The 20,705-nt window shown below is 47.5% G+C and overlaps 1 protein-coding gene across 4 annotated transcripts; it reads left to right on the forward strand.

Moving 5' to 3' along the window:
- Positions 1 to 1,370: 1,370 nt before the first annotated feature.
- Positions 1,371 to 18,240, forward strand: plekha1b (pleckstrin homology domain containing, family A (phosphoinositide binding specific) member 1b). 4 transcript variants are annotated; one of them, XM_047032182.1, is made up of 13 exons: positions 1,371 to 1,468; positions 5,775 to 5,948; positions 7,972 to 8,028; positions 8,233 to 8,278; positions 9,141 to 9,238; positions 10,185 to 10,307; positions 10,509 to 10,646; positions 11,601 to 11,669; positions 12,990 to 13,054; positions 13,153 to 13,216; positions 13,454 to 13,543; positions 14,336 to 14,406; positions 16,093 to 16,437. In XM_047032182.1, the coding sequence occupies exons 2-13, from the start codon at positions 5,808 to 5,810 to the stop codon at positions 16,340 to 16,342; spliced, it is 1,212 nt and encodes a 403-aa protein (XP_046888138.1). In that variant the 5' UTR covers positions 1,371 to 1,468; positions 5,775 to 5,807; the 3' UTR covers positions 16,343 to 16,437. The 4 variants fall into 4 exon arrangements, with proteins under 4 accessions (XP_046888138.1, XP_046888139.1, XP_046888140.1 ...); XM_047032183.1 differs by having other exon boundaries at positions 14,336 to 14,376; XM_047032184.1 differs by having other exon boundaries at positions 14,336 to 14,393; positions 16,093 to 16,312.
- The last annotated feature ends 2,465 nt before the right edge of the window (positions 18,241 to 20,705 follow it).

Raw genomic sequence — 20,705 nt, forward strand, 5'->3', positions numbered from 1 at the left:
GCTATGCTCCCACAGAGAGTGGGTATGGGAGGGTTTTAGGTCACGCTGTCTGTGTGTGTTTCCGCATGCACCTCTCGTTCTGTTCAGGTCATTACACTCCCATCTCTCCACAAAGAGCCACAGTCTGAAACATGGAAACGCTCTCCAGCAAAGAGCTAGCAGCCCTCTGCACATTAAGGCTTGTTTAAGGCCTGGGAAGTCCCCCTGGAACAGGGAACTGTTATACCAGATGTTTTTTCCTTGTTTGGAGCTGTGTATGTTTGTGAGTTTCAATGTGTGGGTGGTTGGATATCTGTGCCAACAGTGATTAGCAGTGGCGATACAGATAAAATAAAAGATCATGACACGCTAACAGTTCGTCAGCCAGCCATTCATGAATACAGCGTATCTACACATCAGGAAATACCTGACATTTAGCCGTAGATTCAAATATCACTACGGATGAGGAAGCTGAACAACATTCCATGAAACAATAAAAAAATGAGGCCTCACTAAAGTAATTTGGCAGAAGTTGTTCCCTTTTGAAACAGCCTGACGTTAATAATATTCTTATCTGAAACAAAAATGATATGTGTGTCAACCAAAAATTGCTTCTACAACCAAACTAGAAAGAGGGAGGAAAAACGTATTTCAGTCAAATGTACGTTCATTTACGTTTATTCACCACCAAGGGTTGGCATTCAATTGGTTCTCTGCAACTACTTGTCCCATTATCCTTTGCGGGGAATAGAGAACAAAACTCCACGTCCAGCTCCACGTCCCCACCCTCCACCTCAGCCCTTGGTCTGGTCAGGTAGGCTACAGTTGGAATATTAATGGTGATGGGCTGAACGATTAGCGTGAAAACAGTGCCAGCAAGCCCCAAATAGTTATAAACCTTCAGAAAAAACGTCCTACTTTAATTGACCTTTATATTGACATCTATCATAACTGTGTTTTTGACAGGTTCCCCTGCCAACCACTACCTACCACACTACCTGACAGAGAAGGGGACATTAAGAATATTAGTTGAGGATAGGTTAATAGTGACAACTTATATTTGGAGCAGAGCCATCTCTTTTATGGCTCTGATTTGTGGGAGTAAAATGTATTTCAGTTATACAATGTGAAAATTCTTGCTTTCCCATAATTTTTTACAATGACCTTTGAACCCAGTCCCAATTCATAAAAGGCTGACAAAATTGAGTTTGTTGGAGGCAGGGATGCAAGGTAAATGTATACATTTACACGTATTTTATTTTAGGGGTTGAAAAACTGGTGTGAATTATGTACGGTTGAAATGCAACTTCCTTTGTAAAACGGCTGAAAGTACTTTCTCGATTAGGATTTTGGTTGACTTTTATTTTGAAGATCTCAAAATCCTAATTGACGCTTGCTTCACTGTACAGGCTGAAAGTCCTTTCGCTTCGACTGAGTACCAATACCATAGCAAAAGCTGCCACATATAATTCCTAAAGAACAGAACTATGTGAGTATATCTAATCATATCATTGATTTGCAATAAGCCGTCGCTTGGATTGTTCTATTGCGCTATGTGTGGGTTGCTTTGAACGCAGTGTAAATGCGTATTCATTTCCACCACTTTTTACAGTGGCCACAACTGTGAGCGATAACCCTCGATGTAGGCTACAGTAGCAGGGCAATCGAAAAGTATAGACTGTTGTGCTATATCATCAGGCTATATAATGTCTTTGCTTCCATTTTTAATTAACAGCATAACCACAGAGCGATACAGTTATTATAAAACTCTTATGGAATGTTAGAATGTCATGTTATGTAGGAAATAGCTGGATCGTTGTAATCTATTAAAATAGGCTATAGCCCACTGTTATTTAAATAGATCTGTCGTTTGAATTCAACGATGTCGATGTATTCAGGATGCCATCGTTGCCAGACTCCATAGCTTTCTCATAACTTAATATTGGCAATGTGCCTTATCTTTTTTATGGCGCTTTAACTCACATTTGATAATCTGATTTAGATAAAAACATCTTTCTTTCCAGGTGTGGTTCAGATATGTTTCCTTTCTATTATATTAATTATATACTGTTGAAGGGGAGCGTTATGTTACAGCAAGGTAATAATCGCAGTGTTTCCCCTAGGAATTTTTTTTAGCAGTGGGGGCAGGTCAGGTCTAACCCCCCCCCGGCCAAAACAAAGTGCTAACCCTTAATTAGCACTTTTCTTTTTACCCTTAATGTAATAGTCTAATAGCTAATGTAATATTGCACATATTACCTATTTCCCCTAAATAAAATTAGCATACTTAAAGACACCTTACAGTATGTTCTAAATGGCATAAATGATAAATGCTGCCAATTAATAATTGACGTAACAATTTATTGTAAATGCAGTGGCCTAGCCTACAGATTAAGGTAGGCCACTCGGAAGCATGTACACTGTGCTTCATTTGATCTTGATAGGCTAAGCATTCTGTAGCAAATAATAACAATTTCAGTTCTAGGATGCACACGCGCAATCTCAACTGGCGGGCCGCCACGGTAAAATCAACATAGGGGAAACACTGAATCATATGTCGTGTAGGTTTGATGACATACAGACCCAGAATGAAGCAGAGAGACAGGCTCATAGAAATTAATTTTAACATATAGCCTAGTAGGGGAGTTCCGTTGGCCTCACAATTCTGCAGCATGGACTACGTCCCCTGAGTCCTAAGAAATCACTAGTGTATAAAAGAACTATAATGGACCCTAGAGAGTCTACTGTCAGATGTTCATCTTGTTGATTCATGTTAGTTTTCACATAAGCAGAATGTGGCCTACCTCAAAAAAACAGCCTTCTGTCTTTAGCAATTTCCGCCAAGCTAAACAGGGTAGCACTGAAATGTATGATTACCAATACATTTAAGAATAAAGTTGAGCGTTTGCCAAAGCTTTGTTGTTTTGGTTCCTGAGATGTCTCCAACTGATTTGTTTATTCAGACCGTAACATTAGTAGATAGTGGTGTGTGTTTTACACTGTGTGTGTGTGTGTGTAGCTTCTGTCTGTGTGCTGGGTGGAAATAGTAAAGCATGTCTCATCCCTCTCATCTCTCGTTGAGTGGAGGGAACAGGAAGAAGCAGACGTCAGTGGAAACAGAGACCTGTCCCTGAGGTACTGTCACCCTGGTTAACACAAGGCTCTGACCTTTTATTGAACCCAAACCCTGATCCTAAGAAAGATCAAACACCAAAACAGACCAGTGTAGAGCTCTGTTTTAGTAAGTACAAACCACAGTTTTACTGTCTGCTTTGTACTTACATTTACATTTAGTCATTTAGCAGACGCTCTTATCCAGAGCGACTTACAGTAAGTACAGGGACATTCTCCCCGAGGCAAGTAGGGTGAAGTGCCTTGCCCAAGGACACAACATCATGTTGCACCGGCCGGGAATCGAACTGGCAACCTTCAGATTACTAGCCCGATGCTCTACCCGCTCAGCCAACTGAGACCCCTATGTACTTGATGTTATCTTGACGTTAGTGTGAGTGTGTCACAGTGAGTATGTGTGTGTGTCAGAGTGTGTGTGTGTCAGGGTGTGTGCATTTGACTCAGAGGGATGACTAGGGTCAGGCCCTCTGCACTTTGCAGTCAAGACAAGAGTCAAAGGTCAGTGCGTGTGTTTGTGTGACTGTATGAGAATGTGTGTGTACATGTGTTGGTTTTAAAGGGAAAGTGTCATCTCAGTCATGTTTCTATCTTTCTTTTTCTTATGGTCCTAAACATTTTTCCAAATATTTTGTCCCAAGGGAGGGGGGAGGGGGGGGTTGAAGGGAAGAGTGGATGGAGGAATGGAGAGATGGATGAGGGAGCCACCATGAGGGTTAGATGTTTTATGGAGAGGGGTTGGGAATTGGAGAGAAACATAAGACACTGAGAGAGAGAGAGCAGGAGCTAGAGAGGGAGAGAGAGAGAGAGAGAGAGAGAGAGAGAGAGAGAGAGAGAGAGAGAGAGAGAGCAGGAGCTAGAGAGGGAGAGAGACAACAGCAAGGGAGAGGAAAAGGGAGAGCTAGGAGAGAGGAGGAGAAGAGAAGATAAAATTAGGGATGAAGCCAGAAGAGGAAGAGAAGCAGATGGCCTATAACAGAGGGGAGAATGGAGAGAGGGAAGGAGGGAGAGAGGCAGAGAGCTATTCTGGGGCCATGCTCCTTAATGCCCCAGGAGAGACCCTGCACTGCTCAGTTGTGTCCAGTCAGGTGGCCTATCCTGTGTGTGTGCGCACGTGTGTGTGTGTGCGTGTGTGTCTGTGTGTGCGTTAAGAGAGCAAAGAGACAGAGAAAGTGTGTTGATTCTTGTGCATCTGTTTCTGTCTGCCTGATGCACTTGCACTATGAACACATTGTGTGTGTGTGTGGGTGTGTGGGGTGTGAGTACACCATGCCTGTGGAAGCATGCTGATAATAGCCAACATCCATGTCATGTTCCAGGAATGCCACGTCTTTCTCGATTTGTTCATCCTGGTTGTACAGGTAGAACCCCATTCACAGTCCAGAACCTTCCTGTTCATCCACTAGTCCGGTTTTAGACCTGTTCTGACTGAGTTCCTCTCCTCTGGGAGACGTTTCCTGCTGTGAGACAGTGACAGGGGTGTGTCCTTCTGGAGGGACAGGAATGACTGTATGGCTGTAAGAGCTCCAGTCTGAATGTGTGTGTGTGTTTGTGTGTGTGTATGATCCCCAGGGCGCCAGGCCAGGCCAATGTGTTCATCCCAGTCATTTCACTTACCCATCTCTGTCCCTGTTTGTCCTGATTGGTCAAGTCCCCTGGATCAAAGGTCACATGATTGCAGTGTCTCCTGCAGTGTGCTGGTCCTGAGCCTGTTGATGGATAGCCGGGTGGCATGGGAACCAAGCCTGGGTTAAGATCCCATATCCACGGGGCATGGCAGCTGTTCTCCAGCAGAGCTCTGCCATGTTTATAAACACACACCCTCCTCCCGCCTCGGCCGGCACACACTCTGACTTCCTCCACAGCGACCAGTGAGCGGAAATACGGGACGCTGGTTTCTGCCAAGCAGCACTGACAGGCTTGGTCTGCTTCTGTGGGTGTGTGTGTGGGGGGGGGGGGGAATTGATATGGGAGTGGGTGTTTGTGTATCTAAAGAATGTGGATGAAATAGATGGGACAACGTTTAGGACCGTAGGGGGGAGGGGAGAAGGTCAGAGAATGTTGCCAAATGAACATTTAGATGGCCTGTTTTCCCTGCACTTAGATAATGTATGGAGACTCTGTTTGTTTGGGGGAATAGAATAGGCAGGATTATTATAAAGTTGAGGCTTAGCCTGCAAACTCATCATCACTTGCCTGAAATGACATTTGTGTGTGTGTGGGCGTGTGTGTGGGCGTGTGTGTGCATGTGGCCGTGTGCGCGCGTGTGTGTTGGTGTGTATCAGTTTCTCAGCTGATCTGTTTGATTTATGGACATGATAACATCTCCTAATCTGTTTATGATATTCCCCCGTTTGCATGCATATCCTTGATGATAGTGGCTGCTCTGGCTCTGGTTGGCCAGTGGAACAGAGGGCAGGGAAGTGGGTGAGGCTGTCGCTGAAGGAGAGGGATGCTGTGATGTGTTAGCTAGTGATGAACACACTTTAGTGACTCAGCCTACTTGCACAGGGAAGCTGCTGAACTTCATGAAACAGTTTTTCTCTCTACCTCGGTGTTCATCTCAATCTTGGTCTGTTTCTCATCGCGCTCTCTCTCTATCTCTCTCTCTCTGTCTCTCTCTCTGTCTGTCTCTCTCTCTCTGTCTCTCTCTGTCTCTCTCTCAGTGGAATGAGCAGGGGGGGCCCAGGGTCGGGGAGATGCCTTATGTGGATCGGCAGAGCCGTTTCTGTGGCTTCCTGGACATAGAGGAAAATGAGAACAGCGGCAAGTTCCTGCGCCGCTACTTCATCCTGGACACCAGTGAGGGCAGCCTGGTCTGGTACATGGACAACCCACAGGTGAGCATGCTAGGAAATGGAGGCTAGATCACCATCTTTTACACAAACAACTGAAGGAGCCCATACAGTATATTACCCACAGACGAAGCCGCAATGTACTGTGGTACATTTAGTCATTTAGCAGACACTCTTATCCAGAGCGACTTACAGTAAGTACAGGGACATTCCCCCCGAGGCAAGTAGGGTGAAGTGCCTTGCCCAAGGACACAACGTCATTTTGCACAGCCGGGAATCAAACCAGCAACCTTCTGATTACTAGTCCGATTCCCTAACCGCTCAGCCATCTGACTCCCCCGTACAAGACGAATACATCGTCAACCTAACAGGTGAGCCCAATGTACTCTGGGACATGTAGTCCCCTCTCAGAGGAACAGTTAGTGAATAAGAGGATTTGAGGTTGAGACTCCTCCAAGGTAAACCAGTGCATGTAATAGCAGTTTTACGTCATGCTTCCTTGAACAAAGCTGATGTCGTTTGGTGAATGAGCATAAAAAAGCAAGTGGTCCTCTCGGCCATGTCGAAGGTTAGTTAAGAGTGTCTGTGTGTGTGCACTTATTCCTTTTTGTGTGTGTTGTTGAGTGTGTGTTGATACTGAGCTAATCTTATAAAGTGTTGCATAGGATTGATCTGTGTGTGTGCTGAGACCACTCAGAGCCACACAGGAAGCGTGCACAGCACTGTCTGTCTGCTGTGGTCTGATGTTATGTATTTGTAGAGAGAGATAGACAGGGAGGAACAGAGAGAAAGACAGGCGGAGGGGGGCGGGGATTGTGGTCAGGAGTCATGTTTCACAGGTCTGTACTTTCCTGAAATGGTCCATGTACTATAGATAATGTCTCTATCTGGTGGTGGATCGATCCATCTGCCCATCCTTCTATATATCTATCCATCCATCCATCTATCCATGTATCCATCTATCCATAATTCTATATTAAATGTTTGCCTGCCTGCCTGTATGTCTGTTTGTCTATCTGTCTGTAATGAGACACATTCTAGAACAGTCTGTTGTGAGGTTATATTGAGCCCTGTAAGGACAACTTGTACTAAGACAGACTTGGTCTTGTTCTCCCAAAAATACATGTTTTATTGATGTTGCTCTGAGCTCTGCATTAGTCTGCCCTGCTCGTCTCTATCTTCACCTCTCCTCTCTTCTCCTCGGCTCTCCTTTTTTCTTTTGCAGCCCTCCCCTCTCCTACCCACTACTCCCCTCCCCTCTCCTACCCACTCCTCCACTCCCCTCCCCTCTCCTACCCACTCCTCCCCTCTCCTACCCACTCCTCCCCTCTCCTACCCACTCCTCCACTCCCCTCCCCTCCCCTCTCCTACCCACTCCTCCCCTCTCCTACCCACTCCTCCCCTCTCCTACCCACTCCTCCACTCCCCTCCCCTCTCCTACCCACTCCTCCCCTCTCCTACCCACTCCTCCCCTCTCCTACCCACTCCTCCCCTCCCCTCTCCAACCCACTCCTCCCCTCTCCTACCCACTCCTCCCCTCTCCTACCCACTCCTCCACTCCCCTCTCCTACCCACTCCTCCCCTCTCCTACCCACTCCTCCCCTCCCCTCTCCTACCCACTCCTCCCCTCTCCTACCCACTCCTCCGCTCCCCTCCCATCTCTTTTCCTCTCCACTTTGTCTCTGAGAGCTGCTTAAAGTTTGATGAAAGCTCTGATTCTTCTCCTACCCTGACTGTCAGTTAGTCCTCAGTGTGTGACCCAGCCCAGCCCTGTTCTCCTGCACTGCTGTCTCTGACACACACTGAGCCTGTCCTGTCCTGTTCAGACAACTAACCTTCATGTTGAGTCCTGGGATGCTTCAAATATAGTTGTTGCTCTCAAGCACAGTGGTACTTTTTGATTTGACGATTCTGTCTCACTGTAAACACAAACATGGTTTTCGAATCTCTTGCTCGTTCTCTTAATTCTTTCTCGTTTTTTCTGCTTTCCACATTTTATCCTCGTACCTCTCTTTCTGTGTCTCTCTCTTTCTCTACCTCTGTCTTTTCCCTCCCTCCATCTTTGTAGAACCTGGCTAAAGGATCAGAGAATGTCGGCTCCCTCAAACTCAGCTACATTTCCAAGGTCAGTCATCGTCCAGTCATATCCTGGCTCACATTTTGACCAGCAGCATAGTTAGACTGCCACTTACCATCATTCTCATTCTCTCTCTCTCTCTCTCTCTCTCTCTCTCTCTCTCTCTCTCTCTCTCTCTCTCTCTCTCTCTCACTCTCTCTGTCTCTCTCACTCTCTCTGTCTCTCTCTCTCTCTCTTCCTTTTCTGTCTCAGGTTAGCGACGCCACAAAGCTGCGTCCAAAGGCTGAGTTCTGCTTTGGTAAGTCTCAATTATCTACCAAGTGATCTACTTTAGCTACATGAATATCCGTGTGTGTGTGTGTGTGTGTGTGTGTGCGTGTGGACAGGAGCAGGAGCTCTTCCTGTGTGACGTGGTGGTGCTACGTGGGTCCTTTGTCCCCCTGTGGCGCGGTCACAGCAGCTTCTCTATCTGAATGGGAGGAAGCTGTAGGATGACCCTCCACTGACCTGCCACTCAGCACACTCAGCACACTCAGCACACTCAGCACACTCAGCACACTCAGCACACTCAGCACACTCAGCACACTCAGCACACTCAGCACACTCAGCACACTCGCCCCCTGGGCAGGATGCTCACTCAATTCCCAATTGAACCCCCTCTCACACCCACAACCACCCCACACTGTAAAACCCTGGGTGGGTATATTTAGCCTGTTATTTGCATGATCTAGATCTCGGTTTGGATTCCTCCTCACACACGTCACACACTTCGCTAGCTACAGAACTTCACTTCAGATGCACGGTAGTCAGCAGGAACACAATATGTCACGTGTGTGAAGTTAGATGTATAATTCACATGTGCTAATGTAGCTAACCTGACAGAAACACCTTCCCCTGGGGCCCAAACCACAAACTCTCACTCTTTCTGGCTCTCTCCCCCTCTCTCTCCTCCTCTCTCCCCCTCTTTCTCTCCCCCTCTCTCTCCCCCTCTCTCTCCCCCTTTCTCTCCCCCTCTCCCTCCCCCTCTCTCTCCCCCTTTCTCTTCCCCTCTCCCTCCCCCTTTCTCTCCCCCTTTCTCTCCCCCTCTCTCTCCCCCTCTCTCCCCCTCTTTCTCCCCTTCTTTCCTCCTCTCTCCTCCACTCTCCGGCCTTCCTCTCCAGTTATCAACGCGGGGATGAGGAAGTTCTACCTCCAGGCAAATGACCAGCAGGACCTGTTGGAATGGGTCAACATTCTCAACAATGCCACCAAGATCACCGTAGGTCCTCCCCTCAGCCTTTATCAGCTCCTCAGCTAGTCTTAGTCCTTAAAGGGATATTTCACTCTTTACTGTATTAGTCCTAAACAGGATCTTATACTTACTGTGGTTGTATCCCCCCCTCCCCCTCTAAGACTGCTGTGACACATTGTGTGTCGTGTGTTGCTAGGTAGCAGTGGTCTACTGTCACTCTACTGTCGTGTGTGTGTGTTTGTTTGTGTGTTTGTGGAAGTACCATTAACTTTACCCTGAGGTTACAGAGTGCTCTCACATAGTGAATGTAGTGACTGAAGTCATTGATTAGTGTATGTGTTTGTGTGCTGCCTCCAGGCTTGTAATGCCTACCCTCCTGACACACACACACACTCCAACCAGGTCCCAGGCTTTGGTTCACACACCAGTGCACACACATTTATTACAGTTTGTAACACACCATACAGTGTGTGTGTATCTGTGTGTGTGTATACGTTTGTTTGATTAGAATTGTTGGTACCACTCCACAGAATCCCGTTGAAAAATTATTCACTCACTTACCAAAGATACCCATAGAAACACTAATACACAGAAGCAAGCACCCTACCTACGTTGTGCCGGTTCATTCTATGCTAGCAGTTTCTTTTCCAAGGAAACATTATTTTCAGAATCCTTGAAACCAAACAGAGGCAGCCTGTGACTCACCTCACTCATGGTTCCCTTTGTCCTGCTCTTATGAACGTGTTTGTGTACGTGCCTGTGTGTGTGTGAGTGTGTGTGTGTGTCACGCTCCCTGTTATAGCACATGCTGAGCACATGCTGACCATGACTGGGCAGCCGGCAGAGAGAATCTCCTCTGTGTGAACAGGCAGGCCTGGTTGCTGCTCTGCTGTTCTGATCAAACCTGTGTTGTTTATACTGTTGGGGCCATGTTGGATGATGTCTTAAAGCCTGTCGCTGTGTGGTGTTTCAGGTGCCCAAGTCGGGGGACCCCCAGTCCTACACAGAGGCCCACCAGGAGTCTCTGGGTGCCATGAAACAGGTCTCCTACAGGACTGACATCATAGGGGGGGTCCCCATAATCACTGCCACCCAGGTCAGGTTCCCCCTCCCTTTTATATACAAACCAAGTTAACCTAGACACTCAACTTCTCTTGTGAAGTTAAGATGAGTCATGTGTCTTCCTGTGTGGGCAAGACTCTCAGGATGGGATCGTCAGATCGATCCTGACCTCCAGTCTCCATAACAACCCCCCTGACTGTTAATATCTGTGTTTGTGTGTGTGTGTGTGTTGCAGGAGCAGGGGGAGGGGCAAAATGGGGTTGAAAGGGGGGCTCTGAGGAAAGGCCATGGTCCGCTCCCCTACTTCCTGGGTCGGGGATGCCAGGACCAGACAGTCATCAAGGCTGGATACTGTGTGAAACAGGGCGCTGTGGTGAGTCTCAGGGCCAGACAGAGATGGATGGGTGAGAGATGGATGGGTGAGAGAGAGAAAGAGAGAGAGAGACAGAGACAGAGAAACAGAGAAACAGAGAGAGACAGAGACAGAGAGAGACAGAGACAGAGACAGAGACAGAGAGACAGAGACAGAGAGACAGAGACAGAGACAGAGACAGAGACAGAGACAGAGACAGAGACAGAGACAGAGACAGAGACAGAGACAGAGACAGAGACAGAGACAGAGAGAATGATGGTAAGTGGCAGTCTAACTATGCTGCTGGTCAAAATGTGAGCCAGGATATGACTGGACGATGACTGACCTTGGAAATGTAGCTGAGTTGGAGCGAGCCGACATTCTCTGATCCTTTAGCCAGGTTCTACAGAGATGGAAGGAGGGAAAAGACAGAGGTAGAGAAAGAGAGAGACACAGAAAGAAAGAGAGGACGAGCATTCATCTGTATTGAGCGTATGTGAACCAAAAGATTGAGTTGTGTGACTTGCAGTGAGTTTCTCCTCAGCTCCATAAACTGCCAGCCTCCTGGACAGGCTCCTGGACAGCCTGCTGGACAGAGGATGAGTGGTTATCACACAGTCCCAGGAGGAATGTCTTATATCCCCTGTTGTTTGTTCATCCTTGGCCTGTCCTGTCCTCTCTTAGACCATGATTAACCTCCCATGCACCCGCTCTGACCCAATCAGGAATGCTGTCCACAGGCTAGCTAGCTCTCAGCGGCAGGGTTAGCACCATGCCTGGGGAGTCCGGTGGGAGGGAGGCATTGGGACATTATATTTAGTCTATATCTTTAGGATCAGTGGAATGTTAGCTACAGAGCTTCCAGGCAGCTGTCCAGGCAGAGATTCAATGCTTGAATATTTGAGGTGCGTTTGAATTCACTTTTGGGAGGCAAATCGAGCGCAAATGTCCCGTGTGTTTGATGAACTTTCTCAGATGAAGAACTGGAAGAGGAGATACTTTCTGCTGGACGAGAACGCAGTCAGCTACTTCAAGACTGACCAGGTGAATGTGAAAGCTGGCACACATAAAGTCGCTCCCACACACACAAACAATGTTGTGTGCCATTGATCAACCCTCCCTGAACCCACCTCCACACACACACACACATACACACACACACACAAAGGGCAGTGCTCGACCACACCCTGAATGTTGCTGCTGTGTGAATGACTGTGAGGTGCTGAAGAAAGGGATTAAGGAAAGAGAAAGAAAGGGAAAAACAAGTGAGAGACAAAGAAAGAGAGAGCTGCAGAATGAGAGAGATGAGTGTGGATCTGTGCATTATTCAAGGCTATCTAAGGCTCTGGTAAAGCCTCTAATACATAGCCAAGCCTTGTCCCTGGTGGAGGCTAGCTCAACACGCTAACACAGCCTCTAGCAGGGTTAGCTAGCTGCAACACTACACTCTCCACTGGGCCAGTGCTAGCACAGACAATAGAGACTAATTAGATCCCCCTCTCCCATTCTGTCTTCCTTTCTTTTTCTGTCTCTCTTTCTCTCTCCCTGCCTGGCTCTCTCTGAAATGATGCCGGATTTATTCATGCCCCAAGGGCTTGCTAAGTCATGTGCGTGTGTGTACGTGGGCGTGTGTTTGTGTCTTTTGTGCTTAGTTTGTATAAGTGTGTCTTGGGATGGTATTGCTTTTAGGGATTGTTGTCTCAGCATGTTGTGGAATGTGTCCTGAATTCCATTTCTGGTATTTCACGTGTGGACAGCCTGGCATGTCCCAGCTTGTGTGTGCGTGTGTGTGTGTGTGTGCGTGCGTGTGTATGGGCTGTTGAGACCACCTCCTGTGTAACACTAAACTCCAACATACACACCTTGTTGAGGAAGAACATTTCGTCCAAACCTGGTCCAAAATCACCCTCACTACCAAACTACCTGCTCTGAACACTGTGCTGTCTATGATATAAATACACAGTGAATCAACCTCTTTTCTATCTACAATGAATTTGCAGAATTTGAATGCTGTGTGTCTGTGTGCGTATTTGTGTGTTTGTTTGGGGCATGTGAGACTGTACACGCTTGCGTGCTTATCACAGGGTAAGCAGGGCTCCTGTTACCATCCTAATAATATAGCTGTCAATGAGGGCCTGTTGTCAATAATCCCAGGCTTCACATAGTCTGGTGCAGATGGGGCCTGGATCTGTCAGCTGGCTGGCTGTGGCGTGTTTCTCCCCCTCTGAAGCCCTGTGCTCCAGGCCTCTAGGAGGGGCAGAGGGATGTCTCCAGTGAGCTCAAGGCCAGCTTGGCTGAGGCCTGTGTGTGGTGTGTAACATGCTACTCTCTCTTTCTCTCTCTCTCTCTGTTTTTCCTTGTCAGGAGAGGGACCCTCTCAAAGTGATTCAGTTGAAAGAGGTTCACAAAGTCCAGGAGTGCAAACAAAGGTTAGTCTTCTTTACTTTAAATCAACTTGACTCTTAAAAATATGCTGCTTGGGACAATGCCATGTGGTTGTGGTAGTTAATGTATGGTTTCCCTACAGTGACTTAATGATGAGGGACAATCTGTTTGAGGTAGTCACCAGCTCCAGAACATTTTACATTCAGGTGAGGTCCTCCTCCTGGACTTTGTTATTGAGCAATGTGAATATGATCTCCTAATGATATATCACTACAACAGTCTACAGCAGAACCTTACCAGGTCGCATCTCTCTATCGCTCTCTCTTCTCAACCTCTCTCCCTGTCTCTCTCCTTCTTTCTCTATCTCTCTCTCTTTTCACCCTCTCTCCCTGTCTTTCTCCTTCTTTCTCTATCTCTCTCTCTCTCTCTCTCTCTCCCTCCAGTCGGACAGTCCAGAGGAGATGCACAGCTGGATCAAGGCCATCAGCGGTGCCATCGTGGCCCAGAGAGGGCCAGGTCGCTCCGCAGCCTCGGTACGTACCCACGCGGTACCAGGAAAACCCGCGCTCGATTTAACTTCCTCCCGTGAAATACGCACTGCACAGCGGGCACAGTTCCATCTGTTCCGTGGGGCTTGTGGAGATGTCAAGTTCACCCCTGGTGTCACGTGGGACTGTGAGGTCAGTGTGTCTGGGGGAAGTCCATGTTAGTGTCCTGACAGTTCCACCAAAGGGAAGCCTGTGTTTAGGGGTGGAAACACACTGATGTTATTTTGGAGACACATTTTGTCAAGTCTGTGTCCCAATGTTATAAACCCCAGCATCCTGTCTGGAGGGTGGAATGTTAGTATGCTGCATGTTAGTGTTCCATACAGAGTTGGGAGTCCGTGTTCCTGTGTGATGTCACCCACAAATGCACCCAAAATCATGTTTTTCTTTCCAGCGTGTCTTTTCACATACTGTTGTGGTCGGGCATTGCTGTGAATAAAGGTAGACCAGGTGGTGGTTGGAGCTTTCAGCCAGACTGCAGTCCTGGTCTATGACCCATCCCCCCAGGAGAAAACTCAGAACACACACCCACCGCCCACACTCCTCATCCCCCAGCCTTGCTCCTCGACTCCCCCTGCCTCCCTTCTCCTTTATGAGTCCCTCTCTCCTCTCACTTTCTCTATTTATTGCTAACTTTCACTCTTCTCTCTCTCTCTCTCTCTCTCTCTCTCTCTCTCTCTCTCTCTCTCTCTCTCTCTCTCTCTCTCTCTCTCTTTCTCTCTCTATGTTTCTCTCTGTCTCTCTCTCTCCTAATGAAGCTACACTGTGTTGTTGCAGATGCGTCAGGCCAGACGGCTGTCCAACCCTTGTATACAGAGGTATACATTCCACAATGGTGAATGCAGCACGTATGTGACCCCTGACCTCAGCCCCCTAACCCCTGACGCCATAGCAGTAGGCCAGCTGCTCTCTGGCTGGTCCGCCTCTCCCTCCTCCCCTGCCTAGTTGTAGCGGAATGGAGCTTTCTCCCATCGCCTCCCCCTCTCAAGACCATCGTTCACACCCCCTCACCCCCTCACCTCCACCCCACGTCTGAGCATTCATCACTGGCTAGTGTCCTCAGCACACAACCCCCCCATCCCCATCCCTCTCATTAACCAGTGTAGACATCCACTTCTTTATCATCTGGCATTAATTGATGTCGACTAACTCAGCCTACTTCATCTTGTCTCATGGGCATCCATTCATCTTGACTTGGCGTCCGGGGTTCTCCAGGAGGCGTTTCTCCTCCATCTTCCTGCTTCGTGTTCTCATGGTCTTCTTTAAGACGTCTGAGGCGTTGGTCTCAGGCCCCATTCTGTCTCTGGAGGCTTCCATCCGCGAGGCTCACATCGTTGAGAACGATTTTCCTTCATCATGCTGAAGAACCCCTTCCTGGATCATCTGTTTCTCTGGTCTTTCTCGTCATCGTCATCCTTACACACCCACTCCATAACACCTAGGACCGAACAGCCGGCTGCCCTCCCATCATCAGGCTGAGCAGCCGGCTGCCCTCCCATCATCAGGAACTATCATGCTGGGATGGCATCCTCACGTCAGCATCCTCCTCTTCCTCTCTCTGTGTCTCTTTCTTCGCATATATATATTTTTTTCCTTCTCTCTTCTTCTGTGATTTTGTTATTTCCATCTTCTTCTTTGATTTCTGATCAGATTTCTGTCTTCTTCTCTGATTTTGTTCGCATTCTCGTCTTCCAACTCCACAATGTCTAACATCGGTGGATCTTTTTTAGTCTCTGGCTCTGCAGTGGGAGGGCCTTTTCTGAACCTTTGTGCTCTGTCCCATCCATCCACTTAATACCCCTACTGTAACTGACTGTTTTACTGTCTGTCTGTCTGTCTCTCTGTCTGTCCTTTCCATGTACTTTTCCAGAGAGTGAGGTGTGACAGTGACATACTAACATTCCAAAAATGACCTCGGCCCCGCCCGCCGTTGCCGTCGTCCAATCACGTGGCCCCGCCACTTCTCCGCTTCCTTGTCTGCCTCCTGCCCCATGCCAGCATCCTCACCACCTCTTCCTGTTGCCATTGCTGCCCTCCGAGCCTAGCCCCCAGGCTACGAACCAGCCACCCTGCTACCGCCACCCTAGCTGCTAAACCACTGCTGCTGCCTCTAGTACCACCTGTACTGTACCGGCCCTAGTCCTACCATAGGTACTACTGTGTTACTGCTCTTGCTGCCCACTCCCCATGCCTCTGCCTGACCCTGTTATAACAGCACTCAGCTTACGACCTTCGCGACCGTGTGCCCAGTTACATCTGAATGACTATTTTCCCCCCACTCTCTCCCCCTCCCCCTGTTCTCTACCTCTCTACCCTCACTACTCCACCCTATTATCCCCCCACTCTCTCCCTCACCCTATTTTCCCTCGCTCTCTCCCTCTCCTCTGCTCCTTTCCTTCCCGCCCCCTTACCCTGCTTCCACCTGACCCCATCCTCCCCTACTCTCCCACCCTCTCCCGTTCTCCTGTCCTCTCCCCAAATTCTCCCCCTCTAACCTTCTCCCCTATCCTCCCCCGCTCCCTCCCCCTCTACAGGAGCACAGGGACCCCTCCTCCTCCTCCTACTACAGCAGCAGCGACCAGACCCCCCATGTCCCACGGCCCCCAGCCGTCTCTCCAGTGCCCCTCCCCCACCCCCCAGCATGCTCGTCTAGCCCCGCCCCCGCGGGCGCTCAGCCTGACGCTGGACAGCCAGGACTTCCTGGGCCTGTTGCCGTGGCGAGGGCACCAGGGCGCGTCGCCCAGATCCCGCCTGTCGCTCCAGGAGACGCGCATCTCCAAGTGACGGGCCAGGACCACGAGGCGTCGCCGTGGAAACGGCGCAGCGAGGTAGGGCTGGTAAACAGAAAGTGCGACGTTCTGGAAGATTCCGTCCCTCTGGAGGACACAGACCTGCATGTCAGCCTGGTGTGACAGGGCTCTCTCTCTACACCCCTCTGCCCCTCGCTCTCCCCACCCACCACCAGCGTCACACCACCCCCAATCCTGCCCTGCTTCATATGACTCCACTTCCCCCTCCCTCCCCCAGTGCCCATCCTGTTGAATGGTCATTAGTGTCTCTTGCTGGCACTAACGGGACTGGGACAGTCAAATCCAGGAGGCAATTGGACAGAGCTCATCCAATCAGAGCTCGTCTTGTCCAGCCTGATTGACCAATCAAAGCACATGTTGCCTGGCCCGGGAGACAGGAAGTGGCTCCATGTGATCCATGATTGTCTATTTAGCTCTGCTCTCCTCATTCAGTGATAGGATGCTGTTTCAAGCTTCTTTCGTGCTAGTTTTTTTTATTGACATGATTTCCGATGTTTGTTTCTTTTTGTCTGTATTTTCTGGGGGTGGATGCTGGGAAGGTTCTGTACTAGTGCTCAGTCTTCTGTAACATACTGAACCTTTCATTCATGCCCCCTTATGTCCTTGTACTTCATACCTAGAGTAGCATGTTCACCTCTCTCTCTGGGGAGATCTGTGGATATGAGAACTCCAACTCATATCTTAAGGAACTCCTACATGGAGTGTCGACAGGACTATTTGCCTCTGTTCTGGGTCAGGCTTGTAAGAAAAGGGTGATGGGTGTCATTTAACGTACAGGGAGAGTATAGGTTGCTTTTGTACTGATGTGAATTAAAAGAAGAGTTTATATATTTTGACTTGGAGACTGCCCTCACTACTATTTACCCACAAGGATGTGTTTTAGATGTCTTGTGCTTTTTATAGGTGTGTACTTTTAAAGTTGAGAATTTTCATTTGAATCCAAAGCATGGAAATAAAGTAGATGTTCATAAAGAGACATGAAGCCAAATCCAGAAGAACACCATCCCTCTTGTTTTTGTTATGGAATCTACAGTAGATGTGTTATATTGATGATGAAATGCATACATAACACATGTATTGTAGTTCTATCCCCATACATACTGTACATACTGTACAAACACATCATGTGTTTGCCAAATGAAGTCCTGCACTGTATGGTCCTGTGCCTGTCTGCCAATGTTTGCATGTGCGTAAGGGGGCTTTCCCCACAGGGGTACAGGGGATACGTACTGTAGTAAAGAACAGAACCAGAGGCCTGGTGGGTAAGGCCTTCACCTGGCACTTTGTGGACACACTAGGATATCTTTAATGATGCTTAGTCTGTGGTTATCTACTCTTTTATACGGCCCTGTCCCCTGACTCTTATCTTCTTCATACCATTTATACTTGTTGGTGTTGTGTGACTGTTGGGAAGTGGAAGACCTTGTAATGACCCAAAGATGGTTAGATCTACATTCAAATATATACGTTCATGGAGGCTTTGTTACATTTTAAAATAGTAATGATAGATTAGGCAATCTAGTATTTCCTGGGTTAGATCAAGTTGGGATGGAAGTTTGGGGCCAGAGTTGGCTCCAAGGATGTTGCTTAGCAGCTTCTGAGGTGGACCGTGCCTGCCTTCATGTCCAAGATGGTGGAGGAGTTTGTTTCTTTGATCTAAGCTGTACTTGCTGTGGTCCTGTGACCTGTTATCCTGTGACTGTGTTGCACAACTGTACTGTTGAGCTGGTGAAGTGCCTGCATTATTTCTATTGAGAAAAACAAAATATAACAAAACTAGATATTTTGACCCTTTGAAATTATGTACCTGATGTTGTTAGATCATGTGCATTATTTATTAAGGAAAGTTTGAAAATAAATCAATCAATGTAACTGTCATTGTGTTTTGACTCATTATTTTATAAATAGACTACAAAGTGTATATTTAGGGCATGACACCCATTCTGGATGTCCCCAAAAATCCAAAAATGTAGGTTAGAATGATGCCACCTGGTGATAGTAAGCAGTACTACAGCCACATACCATTGGACCACAACTCTTAAAAAAAATTGGGGGGCGAAAGAACTTTCTGTGATTTACAAAAGTCTTAATATTGTATCTACCATATAACAAGGGTTGCAAGCAAATCTAGTCTCGTTCTGCTAGGTGTATAAAATAAAGGCTGTAGCGACAGCTCAGTATAACAGTACACTACTGCCCTCTGTTGATACTGAAGGTCTGACTCCTATCCTTGTTTTCTGGTGAGAGAGAGAGAGAACTGAAAACAGACACCCTCTCCTCTTCCTCTCTCTGATATACCTTTGATGTATGTTCAAATAAACAGCAAGGCCCGATCTCCCTAGATGTCATCCTGTCTGGATGGAGCTGACTGTATTGAAGCAGCCCTGGCAGTCACACGCTGCTCAACATGCAATGCCAGAGGCCGTGAGCTAGCTGATGGCAGAGCAGGGAGGTGTGTACTTTCAGCTCTTTCAAACCCTGAGTAGGAGTCATGGCGGGGAGTGATGATGTCAGCCATACTGTAAGTCCATCTCAGTGGGTGTGTGTGAGGGAGAGAGACCAGCACAACCAGCTGGGAGAGAGTTCTGTCGCCACAGCAACGAGGATAAACAGAACTATGATGGCCGCCCCCCGTCTACCCAGCCCTGACACGCCACGCACACATCCACACCCCTCTCCCCCGAGTGTAAGTCTATGGTTTGGTCCATCCATCTCTAGGTCATTATTTTTGTGGGGTGCTGGGCAAGTCGATGTCTGTCCCAGGGGTTCCTGGTTGCTGAACATCCGTCATAATGAGAGAGAATGGCTGGAACTCACATCTGCCTGAGCATGCAGAGACTCCATTTATCATCACACCCCATTTTCTTAGCAACCGTGCAGATATTTATCTCTGTGTGGGAGTGTGCTGTGTGATGAGTTCGCTGTGTGTGTGTGTGATGTGCGTGTGTGCATCCCTGTGAATGTGCTTTTAAGTGAGATGTGTGTGTGTGTGTGTGCGTAAGTATTACATAAGAAATGCTCAATTCCAGATGTGACAAGACAGCCATTGAACGTGTGCATGGTTGTGGTGGATATAAAGAGAGACACATTCGATATCTGATTGATCAAAACCACTCCCAAGCACATTTAGCTGATGCTGTTGTCCCCATTGGTAATCACTCCACAGTTTTCTCCAAGCCTAACTCTAAACCCCATTATTTGCCCAATCTTTCATCAGACCAAGAATGCATCCTCATAGTTTACGGTTGACATTTAAGGATATAAGTCTTGAGGTTTATGATATTGCAAAGCAAATTTTGTATTCTTGCCAACCAGTCATCTAATCACATATTTATGGGTAAACAATGCCAAGTCTTTCATTACTGAAAAACACACTAAAACACTCAACCAAAAAGCCCTGGCATGGCCCGCTTTCGATTCCATAATCGTAAATAAGTTAATTCCTCTCACTTGTATTGTTCACTTCCCGTCATAAAAGCATTTAAGCATTCCCAGATGAATTACTTGAAAGTGAGCAATAAACCTTGCAAGATGTGATGATAGTTTGACAACGATGTCACTTAGATAATTAATATCACATTTAAAACCCAACAACCTGTAAATAAATGTGTCCTAAAATATATAATAGAGCACTGAAAATAATCTTTTTCTGGTGTTGTGTCCTTATGCAATAACCAGACACTGGCATATCCTCAGAAAGTTCTGCAGTGTAAGCTCTGGGAAGAATAACTTAATCAATCTAATGGAGCAAAGAACTCTGCATCAATCTATAAGATAAATGAGAGAGGCTATCTCTGGGCCTGGCTAGCATCAATCTCCACTAGAACCGTTCAGAATAAAGGACAGTATGTTTTCCCAGAGAGAGAGACACAAATAAGAAGTCTCATTTAGCCAAATATGGTTTTAATCAACAACAGCAACAGTATTAGGTTGCCAATATAGCAGTGCGATAAGATAGTGGAGAGCATATTGTTAGCATAATGTGATTTACATAAGATAAAATCCTTGTATTTTCGTGGGCACCGTGGTTCTGGCCACATGGCAGGAGTACAGAGGTCTGAACCATCTCCCCCAAACCTGGGATTGATATATTGTTTTGTGTGGTGAGAATGTAATCTGAGACAATAGGTTTGGTTGTTAAATCACCACAGAGACCTTCCATGGTCTGTTGAGAGAAACTGAGAAACAAACAGGACCATGCAGGACCACACAACATAGCGAGCATCAGACGGAGCAGAAAACAGGATGTGCCCTGGGCAAGGCTGGAGCTACAGACAGGGTGGACGGTAGGGGTGTTCATCTGGCACACATGGCAACTTATCTCGTGTGCTGATGGT

This window comes from Hypomesus transpacificus, chromosome 13, assembly GCF_021917145.1.
Source record: "Hypomesus transpacificus isolate Combined female chromosome 13, fHypTra1, whole genome shotgun sequence".
NCBI lineage: Eukaryota > Metazoa > Chordata > Actinopteri > Osmeriformes > Osmeridae > Hypomesus > Hypomesus transpacificus.

Excerpts from the sequence above, each read along its gene's own strand:
- plekha1b (XM_047032180.1), top strand. The coding sequence starts at position 5,808 with ATGCCTTATGTGGATCGGCAGAGCCGTTTCTGTGGCTTCCTGGACATA. Across the intron at positions 8,029-8,232 it reads AACTCAGCTACATTTCCAAG|GTTAGCGACGCCACAAAGCT; the intron begins GTCAGTCATCGT and ends TTTCTGTCTCAG. Across the intron at positions 10,308-10,508 it reads CCATAATCACTGCCACCCAG|GAGCAGGGGGAGGGGCAAAA; the intron begins GTCAGGTTCCCC and ends TGTGTGTTGCAG.